Genomic DNA, 13,957 nt, shown 5'->3' on the forward strand with positions numbered 1-13,957 from the left:
TATCTCATTTTCAGGCACTGCCCAACACCTTCAGTGCTGTGCTTCTGGGGCTTCTTCTCAGAAGCCCTGAATTTATTTCACTTTCAGAGATTTTTGCCTTCTCAGGTACTTTTACCTGAAAGAGAATTCTTTAGGAACTCGCTTTAGGAGACTCTTTCTTTCCTCTCTCATCAAAGGTTAGCTCCAGCTATTTCAAAATTTTGGTTTGTTAGTCTTAACTGGAACTATTCCAATCCTCCAGAATCCTAAAATTCTTCATCTACTGAGCCTAAGAGGCAAAAAGCTTTGCTTTCTCTTGCAGAATTTAATTTGGAAAGATGTGAGCTGTACAACTAGATTATTCATATTTTACAGAATCATAGAACCAGAGAAGAGTTTGGGTTGGAAAGGACCTTTAAAGGTCATCTAATCCAAATCCCTGCCATATAGCTTATAATATATAATATATAATATTGTATCATGTAATGGCTTGCCAAATCATATGAAGAAACGTTTTTGTGAGTGCTCTACCAATTCAAAAATTTCAAAGTTGACAGGAATAATTTTAAAAGCAGCAAGACTGAAAGTTCTGTGGAAGCACAGCAGGTGAAACCTGGAGCAGGAGCATTTCCTTGGGGTTACCAATTACCTGGAGCAGGAGAATCTTGCTGGTGGACACTGGGACACCACAAAGCTCATCCCAGTAAAACACAATTGCCTAATTACAAGCTCACAGGGTTCCAAGGATGTCTCATTCACACAGGTAACATGACGAGTTTGCTTTCTGCTGCTGCCTGCCCTTTCTACAACCACGGCTGCCTCAGGTCCTGGTTTTACTGCTGACATTGTTTCATTTGACAAGAGGCTTCACCTTGAAGATTATTTAGCAACAAGAATGGGAAAATAAATATTTAGGGTCCTATTCAACAGTGGGTTCTATATATAAAGTGGTTTATCTTGTTGCTGAAACCAAAGAGATTTTATTCACGATAGCAATCACTAATCATAACAGCAGGATGCTGTTTGAAGATAAGCCCACATGCAAAAGCCAGAATGAGCTGTGACACATTTACAATAGCATTCACAAAAGGCATTCTGCTCTGTAATTCTGCCTGCTTTGTTGTAGAGCACACTCAATGACTTTCAAAATGACATTTGACAGATTTCATGAAAATATGTGTTCATCCCAGTACACAGTCCAGCTCTGTCAAAATAGCTGCACTTCCACCTCCTGGGCAAATCAACCAAAGCACAGAGAAAGCTTCCTCTGGCAAAATGTTAAACTCCTCTGTTGGGGTCTGAATGACAAGGTGTAGTCATTGAATAAGGTTGCAGAGATATCTGAATAAGTCTGAAGCACATGAAGCCCTCGTTGCTGGGCTGTAAGAGTGTTATTACCTAAATGAAGTGCTATTTGCCAGAAAGCCCTGAATTTACAGGGCTGGGAACCAGGTGCTCCTGTATCATTAGATCAGCTCACCTGCTAAGGCAGAGGGAAGAGTGCTGCTGGCAGGTGCACGAGGAGCAATGCCCAGAGGATGAGTATTTGTGTACACAGAGATGCTGAGTTAGGGCAGGAGGCCAGAACCAGGCAGAACAGAGACCAAAATCCTGCTCAGTTTGGAAGGCAAACAGCTCACCCCAAGGGCTTCCTGCAATACCAGACTGGGGCAAGCACTGATCTCTGCTCTCTGGCCAGGGACAGCAGCCAGGGAAGGGCTGGAGCTGTCCCAGGGGAGGCTCAGCCTGGAGATCAGAAGAAAGTCCTTCTCTTCTTCCCCAGAGGGTGCTGGGCACTGCCCAGGCTGCCCAGGGAATGGGCACTGCCCGAGGCTGCCAGAGCTCCAGGAGCTCCCAGGGGCGCCCAGGGTGGGGTTGTTGGGGTGGCTGTGCCAGGCCAGGGCTGGGCTGAGTGATCCTTGGGGATCCCTTCAGCTCAGGATATTCTGGGATTCTATGAATATCATTTTTATCTAAGTCACATGTCTAAAGTGCACCAATATCAAACATTCCACAGTTAAACTCTAATCTGGGGCCTAGGGAAATTTCCAAAGGCACAAACAGGCTGCCTTTCCCTGCCCTCCTCTGTTTAGGAGGGAAACTTCACTGTCCAGTGCTTTCTACACCACCTACTTCTTTCTACACCACCTACTTCTAATCCTGCTCCAGCAGTGATTCACTGCTGGAGCAGGATTCCCCTTGGGAAATACTACTTTGAAAGCACCTGATATATTCCCACCCTGCTTTTACTGTATTTCATGGAACAATAGCTTCTCTTATGTCAGTCCTACTGCTTGGTAAGTCACTGCATGGAAGGTGTATTTACACTTGTACCCAGCTCTGGTCAGGCACCTGGGTCAAGGACACAAAGCACTTCAGATCTTTCCTAAACAGCAACTGAAAGAGGATAAAAGGAGAGAATGTTATGAAGCAGAGGGAGTGATTTCTGCCATCACTGCTGAGAATATGAAGCTGTGATTTGCTAAGTCAGATCATGGAGTGAGCACTAACAGGGATCTGTGACCTTACAACTCAGCACTGCTTTTTAACTTGCTCATAATTCTGACATTTTGTACTGTCACTTTAAACCTAAATCTAAAAATCAGACACAAGTGTGATCTCTACCTGTCTGCTTTCAGAAGCACATTCAGTAAAACTGGAACTGAAATGAAACTGCTGTATGGTGTTTTATTCCTAAACTACATTCTGCTCTCCCAGTATCCCAAAAACAGCACTGAGCAAATTGTTAATAATTAATTGAAATCATTGGAAAGTGGCAGCAACTACTGTCTACTTCTTCAATTATCTCAATTCATCAATCTCTTCCTGCTGAAGGAGGTAGAATCTCACATCAGAGATACACACACACCAAAAAAAAAAATCACACAGAAGTCACAATTTTTGTAGTAGGGGAGGAATATGGAAGCTGCAGCAATGGTGGTGATAATGTGTGTAACAGATTCTTAGAGCCCAGTGTGGCTGTGATGCCTCATGAAAACAGCACGCTCAGAACTAAGGAGTCAGGCACCAAAAACCTCAGTAACAGCAACAAAACCCCCACAAAACACTCCAGCTGACCTTTAAACATCTCCAGTAGACCAATATTTCTACAATACTATCAAAATAATCTTTCAGTTCAGCTGCTTATTTGGAATCCACTTTTGGCATTGCAAGGAGGATGTTTAGGCTTCAATGTTTGTGGACTTGCTGAAAATACTTCTTTGTTTGGCAATTTTATTAATTTTCCTTCCATGCAAGAACCAGCTGGCAGAGAATGCACCAGCTGGGGTCAGATGCTCACGAAAACAGAGCTCTTTTTTTCTTCACAAGAGATCCTTAATTGTGCTAGAATCAAAGGCTGTTTACTCCTATTGGCCAGTCTTAACCCAGCATGAAATGAAATATTAATCTAGCAAAGGAACAAACCCCCAAATATCCAGCAGGACATGGCCACAGCTTCAGATCCAAAGATGACCAGTGAGGCATGAGGAAAGAAAGTTTGGAAAGATAAAAATGCATAGGAGCAATGACAAAGTACTGAGGCCAAATCAGCTTTATTGGCTGTGTTTGGTGACTTGACCAAACTGTGTGTGGCAGGAGAGTTCAGGAGCTGGTAAGGGCTGGATCATAATTCTGAAACTCCAGGATTCTTCATATTCTTCTAAGGAGAGCTTTAACCCAGCTTCCACTAAAGACAGGCTGATTGGCTTTTTATAGAAAAAGACAATTGAAAGCAGCCTCTTCTATTATTTTTAGAAAAAAAAATTTAAAAAGCACTTTTGGTGAGTTAGTATTTCAAATAAGCTTAGCCTGTTCAATGGCCTGGTGCCTTCTTAGCAACATTTTGGGAGATGTAGTTTCTTTGTACATTTTGAAAAATAATTCTTTTGGTGCCTCTTCTATTCATGACTCACTCATAATAACACAAGTGATTCATGCTGTCAAATTACAAGCTATTACTTTGGAAAATTATTTTTTCCCCTTCCTTTTGGACAAAATATGACAATTTTCACTATTTTGTTACTAAGGGCAGCTTCCTACTACCTAAGAGAGTCTCAGAACTTTATTTTCTAAGTAAAGCACATGCCACAGAAGACAAAAGCATCTCCCACCTCTTGTCTCTCTCACAGATGAAAACATGTGAAATAGAACAATTATTTAAAACTACTTCCAGAACTTCCGAGCTTGTTGATCAGTAAACTGAATTTCAATCACCAGATTTTATCCAGACAATACTGCTTCTGTTTGATTTAAAGATGGTCCCTGTAAGCCATTAGCACATGCTGGCCTAAAGTTATTTACTAGGGCTGCCCTTGGCACAGGTTCTCCATTGCAGGGATTGCTTGTCTGACTCTCCAGAGAAGTTTTGTGGTGCTTTCCCACCCGAAGTGTGAAAGGAATGAAATTAAAAAATGAACAAAAGGTCACAAAGGAGACCTTGGCATATCCATAAGCACAACAGCTTGAAATAAATTTATTTCTGCTAAATGCAAAAGTAAGGCCTGGGATAAAGCTTTGAACTGAGCAGAATGAGAACAGCACTTTAAAACACAACACGGCAAGTAAGCAGTGAGAAGGGAAGGGGGAATGACTGGGTGAACTGCAAACATGTACACAAAGTCTGCTCCATGGAAAATAGGAACTGCAGCTCCCAGCCTGTTTGGGGATTATGGCAAAGCAATGAGAGGGAGGGAGCACACACAGCACAGCACCACCAGGCTGTGCTGAGGGCTGGAGATGGTAGAAATTGCAGGAAATAATTTATTAATACACAGAGCTCTGGAGCAGGCCACCTGCAGAGGTGGGATAAAAACTGTTCTGGAGATGGACAGGGCAAGAGGTGAGAGGGAAGATGTGGAAAGCAGCTTACTGCTGCTACAGCTACAGCTCAGTGCCATGGGAGAAATATGAAACAAGGAAAAAAATTAGCTTCCCATTCTTGTTTTAATTCTGCAAGCTTCAGGAGAAGGTCCTGGGAAACTGTGTGCCAAATTTACACAGAGAAGTTGTCTCATTGAAGTTAACAGAGGAAAAGTGAACCCAGCTTTATTCAAACTGACAATAAAGCAGAGGTTTTTGAGTTTTGCCAATAAAACGAATAAAAATAGAATATTTAATATCACTCAAAGACCTAATGTCAGATATTCATCACTTCCTAAATGTCTTTTTTCCCAGCTTAGAAATGGATGCATTTCCAATGAGAGCACAGGGGCCGTGCTGTGGAGAACACAGGCTGGAGTTTAAGGCCAGCTATAACCTTAAACTTGAAACTGATACAAGGAAGAAACAGCTGACAAGGATTGGTTTTAATCAAATCACCAATACTGCACAGGGTTAACACAGAATCATAAAGCTAAATACACAAACAGACGCCTTACCAGAGGAAAAAAAAAACATTTTAAGAGGAATTAACTGGAGAGGACATACCTTGCCTGTTAACCAAACAGCATCTGTCTCCAGGGCTGCTCCACGGAGAGCTCATGCATTGGGGAGGATTCCTGCAATCCCTGGGACACACCGAGACACAGCCCAGCACAGCTGTGTCTCTTGGGGAAAGCTCCCAAGGTTCCTGGGGTCAGAGGATGCTCATGAATGACTGCCATGTGCTCATGAATGCCAGAATCAACAACCAAACATGGAAAGGTAAGAATGCCTTTATCTGCAGGGGTTAGCCAAGAGTGGGCTGACACCTGGAGAACTTTAATTCTTCATCTACAAAAGGCAGCTAACATGCTGCCAACAAAACCTTCCCCCAAAGCAGCACACCATAATCCTGGCTGCCCATCAGGAAGAGCTCTTTGCTGAAAAGGTGTGTGCATTGTTTAATTCATCATCTGCCTTGCCTTTTACAGGGGGTGGATGGAGAAATAAAGATTAGGCTGTGTTTGGGATGTTGTGTTAGGGAGCAGATTGGCTTGAAGAGCAATATTAACTTCGTCTTGCTAACCTTAATCTTACTGAGTAATTCTCTGGGACACACCCATTGATCAACTGCTGGCAGGCAGGGATTTTCTGGATGCAGAAGTCAGCCTGGCACAGCTCAGACATTTCAACTCACATAATGCCTGGACCTTGGAACAGACACATTCCCAGCAGCCCTTCTCCCTCTCAGGGGAGAAAACAGGAACAAGCAGTAAGTGAACAGGGGGGGAAAACAGCATTAAATGCAAACCCCTAAATCTCACTTTATTAAATAAAAGATAAATCTTTACATTGGCAGCAACCTGCTCAGAAAAAATTATATCCCCAAATGCCCCTGGCCCCAGGAATGGCCCCAAAGGTCAGGTGAGCTCCTGGAGGCCAAAGCCTGGATCTTGCTTGCAGGAGGTTGGCTCCTGATTCATACCAGCTCCCTACTTCATTTTTATTTTTTTCTTCTTGCCAGGAGACTGCAACTACTTGCCTAAAGAAAGGAAATAACCAGCGAGCATTTGCTGAAGTACTCCCACCACTTGGAGCAGTTTGTTTTTCAGAACATTCAGTGCCAGACTGCTGAATGGAAAAGAGAAACAACAGGAGAGCAAAATCTCTCCTTTAATCATTTCTGAAGAGCTTATCACAGTAGCACTGAGACATTCACAGCCCGTTGGCTTCTTCCTGAATGCAAATGGAAAAAAAATATCACATTTTCTTTTAAAACCCAAATGAGCAAATTGGGAAGTTTGAATAAACCTGGAAAATTAAGAGCTGCTTCTACAGTCATCACTGATTTCAGCAGGAATTGAAGATGCTTAGTGAAAACTGGGAGAAATCTCTGACTACAAATACTAGTTGAAAAACTGTCAAAATATTTAAAAACATTACATTGTCAATAGAAGAGAAAATTAAGACTGGAAAATCATGACTGCAAACACTGAGGGGCTGTAGGAACTGAAGTTCAAACAACAGCCCAGTGCTAAATTGTAAACAGCCAAACCACAGAAAATTCCATCAATAGCAAAATTAAGGAATCTTTAAAAGCTTTATTTAATAATACAGATTTAAATAATATAGTCCAGTGCTAGACTCTGAACAGCCATACCACAAGAAAATTCAAAACAAAGGAGTCTTAAAAAGCTTTAATACAGATTCAAATGATTATCTACATCCAAACTGACCTTTTTAAGTAGCACTAGCACTTAAGGCACAATTTCTCCAAAGCTAGCCAGTAAGCTGAACAAGACTCAGTACAATTACATGTAACAATCCTTTTGTTTTTAACACTGTGAGAAACCAAAACTCTACACCATGCACTGGGTTTGCATTCCATTCATCTATTTGCCTGCATAGTTCTGCACACGAAGTATTTTGCATGAAGTATTTTGTTATTTCACTTTCCTTATGATCCTTAGGAAAGTTCAGACAGCCAGAATATTATTCACAGTTAAAACTGGGATGCTTGTTGTATGTAAACAAAACCTTTATCTGATAGCTGCAAAACCCTGCTTACAAATAAAAGTGACTGGGATGTGATTCTATCCTCAAAATAAAGGATTCCTGCCAGAAGGAAGGTGCACTTAGAAGGCACATGCTTTCACACTCCCAGTTCAGAAAAGTCCTTACAGTACCAAGGAATACTGCAGTTGTACCCAAAGGAACTCACTCACACTAAGTTTGGGTTTCTTTTTTTTTCCTTTTCTAATCGTTGTTGTAAAAAAACTTCTAAATTATTCACAGTTGTTCCAGCATTCCTCATGCTAAACCAGCATGCTGTGCTGCTGAATCCCAGTATAAGGCTAAACATAAGAACATTATCAGTGCAATACATTCCTGAGTTTTTGGAACGCAAAATAAAAACCAGTTCTCCGAAATATACAATCCTTCCAATTTTTGGCTCATATTTCACTTATTTTTCTAATTTCCCTTTTCTTAAAAAAAGTTCATTGGAAAGAAATTTAATTTTTATAAAAAGTAAATAAAAAATTGTTATCAGTCTAACTTAGATATAACTTCTAGTTGCTTGAAGAGTGCAAAAGCCAGACTATCATAAACACTGCTTTTTGTGCAGGCAGCAAAAAACAACAGATAAAACAAGCTTTTGAGAACTGAAGCACTGACATAAAAACAAACTCAAAGAGCCCTAAATAGTAAAAAAAATAAATTAATTAAGGACCTAGTTCTATTCCAGAGCAAACCTGAATTAGATCCCGACTGCTAAAGTTTGCTAAGGCACTGAGTTGTTCATTTCTTTTCTGGGCCACGAGGAGGAGCCGGGCTGCCCCTAGCGAGAGGCGTAACCCGCGCTCCAGAGCGGCGCCGCGGGGCTGCTCTGCCTGCTGGAGGCCTGCGAGCTGAAGGAATGTGCAGGTGACACCATGGGACCTGAAACACGGGAAGGAGAACACAACAATCAGGCTCGGGAATGGTGGGAGAAGGAACAAACAACTGCTCTTGATCATCTGCTGAACACTGGCAATGAACCTGATGGTCCATCCCAAGTGAAATCCTCCCCATAGCTCAGTGCCTCCTGAAAAGGTATCCTGCAAGTATCAAAAGCTTGTGGGTCTTCCTGTTCAGGGCTAAAGTCTGAGGGGAGCACAACACATCTCCCCCCAGCAGGTGACATTCACTTGAATTTGCTGTATTTTATCTGAAGCACCAGGCACTCATGTTTACAACCAGGCCTGCAGCTCACTGTAAGAATGTGAATTATTTTTCATTGCCACTCTTGATTACAGACCTTTCTACATTCAATGCCAGTGCAATTCCCAGACTAATCAATGAATTCACTTCTAACTGGGTGACAGCTGCTTACTGTTAGGGGTGTGCTGAAGACTTGTCCTTGGGTGGAACACTGGCTGATTGTGCTGTTCATTTGGCGAGAAAAATGCATGGTAGGCTGCAAGACAATTGAAAAACAAACCAAAATAATCTCACATGGCAATCATTCCTTTTAATCTTACAGGTAACACACTGTAAGAAGCTATGGAAAAAAATTCTTGGGCAATCCTTCCTTCTCTTACCTATGATCATAACAGCAGTCCCTGCTAAGAGTGCAAAAAGCGTGAAGATCATCACCTGGTAAGATTCAACAAACTGCTCGAAGAGAGTGGCTTCATCTGCAGAATTGATCAAGAGGAGGCAATACTGAGTTAAAAGGAGCATCTTCTCCAATATGCCCAAAGAGTTAACCTCATAAACATCAGAGAAGCTAAAGATTTCTGCTGGCATATGGAGGCAGAGCTAAACTTACATCTCATGGGTGCAGTGGTTTTGTCAGTCAGGTAGATCACTGTCACTGGGATGGTGATGGACTGGTCTGTCATGGGACTGGAGACAGTCAGAGTGGTGGACAGGGAGCCCTGGCTGGGAACTCTGGGATCTGCCAGGCTCACAGTGTACACCACATAACTGGGCAGCCCATAGAACTTCTCCTTCTCCAGCACCTTCACTGCTGGGGACTCGCATTTCACCTGCACAGGGAACATCCAACCTGGAACAGACTGCTGGGGCAGCACAGCACAGCTCCCTCTTCCAGGCCAGCTGCCAGCAATGGGAGATTCCACAGAAACCCTGAGCAATTCACCCCTCCAGAGGAGTAGGTGCACCCTTACAGTGACACCTGCAGCATTTCCCCCTGCCTACTGCCAAGGCTGCTCCCTCCCACCTGTCCCTTCCACAGGTCTGGGCCAACCCCAAAGACCCTCAATGGGCTGTGTGAGCTATGGGCAGTCACTCACACACAGACCTGGGCAAGACTTCCTCTGCCACAGGGGTCAAGCAGGTTTTTGCTTCCTGACCCACGAGCTGGTTCTTGTGTGCCAGGCTGTATGCCCAGATGAGCCTGACACACCTGTACTACCCCAAAACTGAGGGCCAGGCTGGATAGGCCCCTGAGCAACCCAGTGAGTGAGTGGCATCCCACAGCAATGCACTGGAACAGGATCAGCTTTAGGGCCCCTGCCAACCCAAACCATTCTGGGATCCTGTGAAAAGTGAAAACTGAGGAAGAATCATCATTTCAAAATGAGCATTTCCAAATCATCTCAGGAACAATCTTGGCACGGTAAAGATGGCAGGGAGTGCGTTGCCTGTGACAACTCAGAATGCTTTCAGCTGGGAACACACTCACCTCCAGGCTATCGAGGATCTCACTGGCACCAAAGACTTTCAGCACGGAGCTCATGTCCTGGTTGCTGAGCAGCATCTCAGCCTGGTCAGCGTAGAACCAGCGGTTGAAGGGCACCTCCGTGCCCAGCTGCTGCCCGGCCCCCGAGCTGCCCCGCAGCGCCGCCGTCACCCGCAGCGCCGCCTTGCTCCTGCTCAGGTGCTTCAGCTGCTTGTCAGTGAGGCTGTGCATCCTGATGGAGCACGTGTAGTGTCCTGCAGGAAGGAGACAGCTGGGGCAGCTAGCTGCTCACCTTGGAGGGTTTTTCTCCATGCACAGCGAGATTGCCGGGACATCTTCAGAGAAAAGCCAGGAAAGGTGATAAAGCTCAACCAGCAGTGATGAGGAGTGCACAGATGGATTGGTACACTGTGGCTGTGGGGTCAAACATCACAATCCCAGCAATACAACTACAGAATTGTTCCTTGTCCCAAACTGAACACCATGAAAAAAACCACTATGCTGCTAACTTCCAGTCACATTTTATTCTGATATGCCACTGAGACTCAGTTCCACTTTGAACATAACACTTACACTAACACTGAAAAGCTTTACTGAAAACAAGATTGAAAATCCTAGTTCATATTCTTTTCAACTAGTGTTAAAATTTTAGCCACCTACCATCACCAATTCTGTGAAGATGTAGTTTGTTTATAAAAGCTCCTTTAAAATGTATATATTCACCATGTTTCTATCTCGTATGGGACCAATTAATCTGTTATTAGCAGTAAAGGGAGTAAAAACTTCCCAGAGAATGGAAGATAAAGAGCATCAGTAACAAGGAGAACTTGCCAGGTGCATGTTTTCCCCTCATTTTCTTCCCCTAGCTAAGTGACAGAGGCATATGCAGGGCAAAATAGGGGTTTACACAACGGGTGCAGGGATGAATCTAACAAATAATTAATGTTCTTTAAGTAAAGTCCATGGTGGTTTGGTGCTGTTCTAAATCAAGTTACACTTTCAAAACATTAACACATTTTGTAGACTTGACAATTTTATTTCCACCTCCACAGTGTCTGGCAATTTCCCCCACCTTTTAAGACCCAGTTCATGATGTTTTGGGGGTACATTCCACTTTTGGAATACTTGTCACCTGAGTGTTCCTTTGCTTCTTTTACCTCCTACAAAAAACTCTGTAAAACATCAAGTGGGCTGACAGTGACTTCTGGCTTTCTTTGAAAACCAACACAAGATTTTGTCACAGGCAGAAAACCCACTGAAACAAGAAGTGTCCATGTGAGCAACTCACTGAGGCCTGAACTCCTACACAGCAAAGCCCAGAGGCTTCAGAAGGAAAGAGAGGAGGTTTATATTGGATGTTTAAAAAAAAAATCCTTCCCTGGGAGGGTGGGGAGGCCCTGGCAAAGGGTGCCCAGAGCAGCTGGGGCTGCCCCTGGATTTCTGGCAGTGCCAAAGGCCACTGGGCACTGCTGGGAGCTTGGAGCACCCTGGGACAGTGGAAAGTGTCCCTGCCATGGCAGGGGTGGCACTGGATGGGCTTTAAGGTCCCTCCAACCCAAGCCATGATGCTGGGATTCTGTGGAATCTGCTGACCAAAGAGCTTGTGTTTGTCTGCAGCATGGCATCTTGTCACATCTTACCTGAAACTGCATCAAATCCAGGTTCTGCCACAAAAATATCCTGTGCTGGGAAGTCAAAGGCATCACTGTTGAAATCAAGATGGCAACTGATAATGGACTGGGGCTGTAACTCAGCAATGGCTTCAGTCTGAGCAGGTGAACACTCCCCTAGGAGGAAGGAAACAATTAATCTCTAATTAATTACAAAATAAAATTGTAACTCATTAAGTTAAATTAATTAAAAGCAAAGTCATGACTTGCAGCATTGGGTTATTCTACCACCTTCTGAAATAGTTTCACAAGGTTAAGAAGATCTTAAAATCACTGGAAATCACAGACAGCTGCCCTTGCTTAGGGTCTAATCCCAAAGAGACAGCAATGAAAATTTTATATGTTGTGGGGTTTTCTTGACAGGAATAATTTATTTACAGGAAAGAATAAGCTGCAGAGAATTTTCTGCTCAGATGTGTCTTGAATAACTTATATGATCCTGGGAGCCTCCAGTTAGATTTTAGTATCTGGTGAGATTATTTTTTGGTAGGCTAATAATTTACACATGGCAAAAGAAAATACTATTGGAAGAAGTGCTAATTGTTAAGCTAGAAGCTAAAAGGATCTATAATCACAAAAAAGGCAGCATATTAAATAGAGGACACAATATGATGCTTAATCTTTGTATTGATTCTAACTGGCGATAAGTTCTGTAAAGATTTAAGGATGGTAACTAAGTAAGAAAATGTAACAACTCCAAGAAGGCAATTGCAATTAAACATATAAGCAATTAGCTGATTGCCCATTAACTGTTGTTTCTATGATCAGAAATGGTACTTCTATTGAAATCTACTGGTTTTGTTAGTTGTGAAATATTAACAGTGTTCCAGAACACCTTCCAAATTCTGTCCCAAGGCTCCTAGAGCTCCTGGGACTCCAGAAAGGCATTTGAGGTTACTGGGGATCTTGTTACCTTTAAACAACAAACAAAAACCCTGTAACACAAACCAAAGCATCATGAATCCATAAACACACGATCAACCATCAGCATAAATATTTTTTAATCATACCTTTCAAATTTTTGTTTGTTTCCCCAATTGAAACTATGACTTTTGAGGCTGCCGCTCCCTGCAAGCTTGTCTGCGTGCCACTGACATGCATTGCTGTGGTCTTCTGAGGTGCATTAATCAAGATCTGAACAAAGGATGAAGCACATTGTTACTAAAAACTGTTTCAATAAATAAAAATTAAGGCAAAACCAGACTGCATTGGTTGTGAAAGACTCCACTAGGTGATGTTTTTCTTTGTAATCCCACATATCTCTAATATTAGAAACTGTCTTTCCAAGCAATTTAAACTAGCAAAAACATTTTGTCTTCCTACCCAACCCCCAGAAGTTAATATGCAAAAAGCTCTCTGTCTAAATTTAATTTAAAAAGAATGTCTAGTGCTTATGCTGGCTGATGCAGTGCATTGTGTCAACTGTACGACTGCATAGCAGATAAACAAAATAATTTAATGGAGTACTTCTGATCAGTGATGCATGGCACAACACTTGAACAAGTTATTGCTGGCATCTCATCCTGCAGTGAAGCTTCATTCATAACAGCAGCCATACTCAAAAACTGGTTAGCACCTGGAAACAACTTAGCCAACAAAGGAATCAAAATGTTCAATATAAGAACAGTAGAGGTGAAAAATGAAAATGGCTATGCTACATTTTCCTCCTCAGCTATTTAAGAAAAACATCATGTTTTTGGCCACATACCAAATACTTCCCAACCCTCTGCATTTCTAGAAGAACATTTCTGAATATTTATAACAAAATAAAATTCCAGAGTTTGGTGAGGTCCACCCCAACCAAACCCATCTCAGCAGGAACAGAAGAGTGCCTCACCTCTCTGTAGGTTTTCAGTAACCCTGGGATCTCATAGTAGACAGTGACCACCCCAGAGTCCCTTGCCAGGGCCACACCAGTCTTGGGGTCCACAAGAAGAGCACTTGAGGAGGAGCTCCACACACCTGGCAGGCCTGGAAAACACCACAGGGGAACTGCTCACACCCTGCTGCCAACTGCAGCATTTCCTGGGCACTGGGGTCTGAGAGGGCCACTGCCAGGCAGGGCACACCCCTCCCAGTGCCCAGGAACCACTCTGATGTCTGAGAGTGCCACTGCCCAGTAGTTACTGTGGCACAAGCCCATTAATACCAATCAAGCAGAGTGAGTGAAGGCAGGCCTGACTCTGCAGGAGTCCCACAGAACCAAGCCTATCCAGCCAAGGGAATAGAAATGTCTGAAGTGTGATGATGCTCAGGAATT

The 13,957-nt window shown here is 43.0% G+C and overlaps 1 protein-coding gene across 3 annotated transcripts in view; it reads right to left on the minus strand.

The window, feature by feature from the left end:
• Window positions 1-6,921: 6,921 nt before the first annotated feature.
• The window catches only part of NUP210 (nucleoporin 210), a 48,380-nt gene continuing 41,344 nt past the window's right edge, over window positions 6,922-13,957 (minus strand). The window contains exons 33-40 of one of the 3 annotated variants that reach the window (XM_018914921.3): window positions 13,535-13,668; window positions 12,708-12,831; window positions 11,668-11,814; window positions 10,031-10,281; window positions 9,152-9,371; window positions 8,922-9,017; window positions 8,714-8,797; window positions 6,922-8,280 (exon numbers count right to left, since the gene is read on the minus strand). In XM_018914921.3, coding sequence (XP_018770466.1) covers window positions 8,180-8,280; window positions 8,714-8,797; window positions 8,922-9,017; window positions 9,152-9,371; window positions 10,031-10,281; window positions 11,668-11,814; window positions 12,708-12,831; window positions 13,535-13,668 — 1,157 coding nt within the window. In that variant the 3' untranslated portion in view covers window positions 6,922-8,179. Of the gene's footprint in view, window positions 8,281-8,713; window positions 8,798-8,921; window positions 9,018-9,151; window positions 9,372-10,030; window positions 10,442-11,667; window positions 11,815-12,707; window positions 12,832-13,534; window positions 13,669-13,957 lie in introns of those variants that run through there. The other 2 variants (XM_050979502.1, XM_030228078.2) reach the window with 2 other exon arrangements.

Source organism: Serinus canaria, chromosome 12 (genome assembly GCF_022539315.1).
Source record: "Serinus canaria isolate serCan28SL12 chromosome 12, serCan2020, whole genome shotgun sequence".
Classification (NCBI taxonomy): Eukaryota; Metazoa; Chordata; class Aves; order Passeriformes; family Fringillidae; genus Serinus; species Serinus canaria.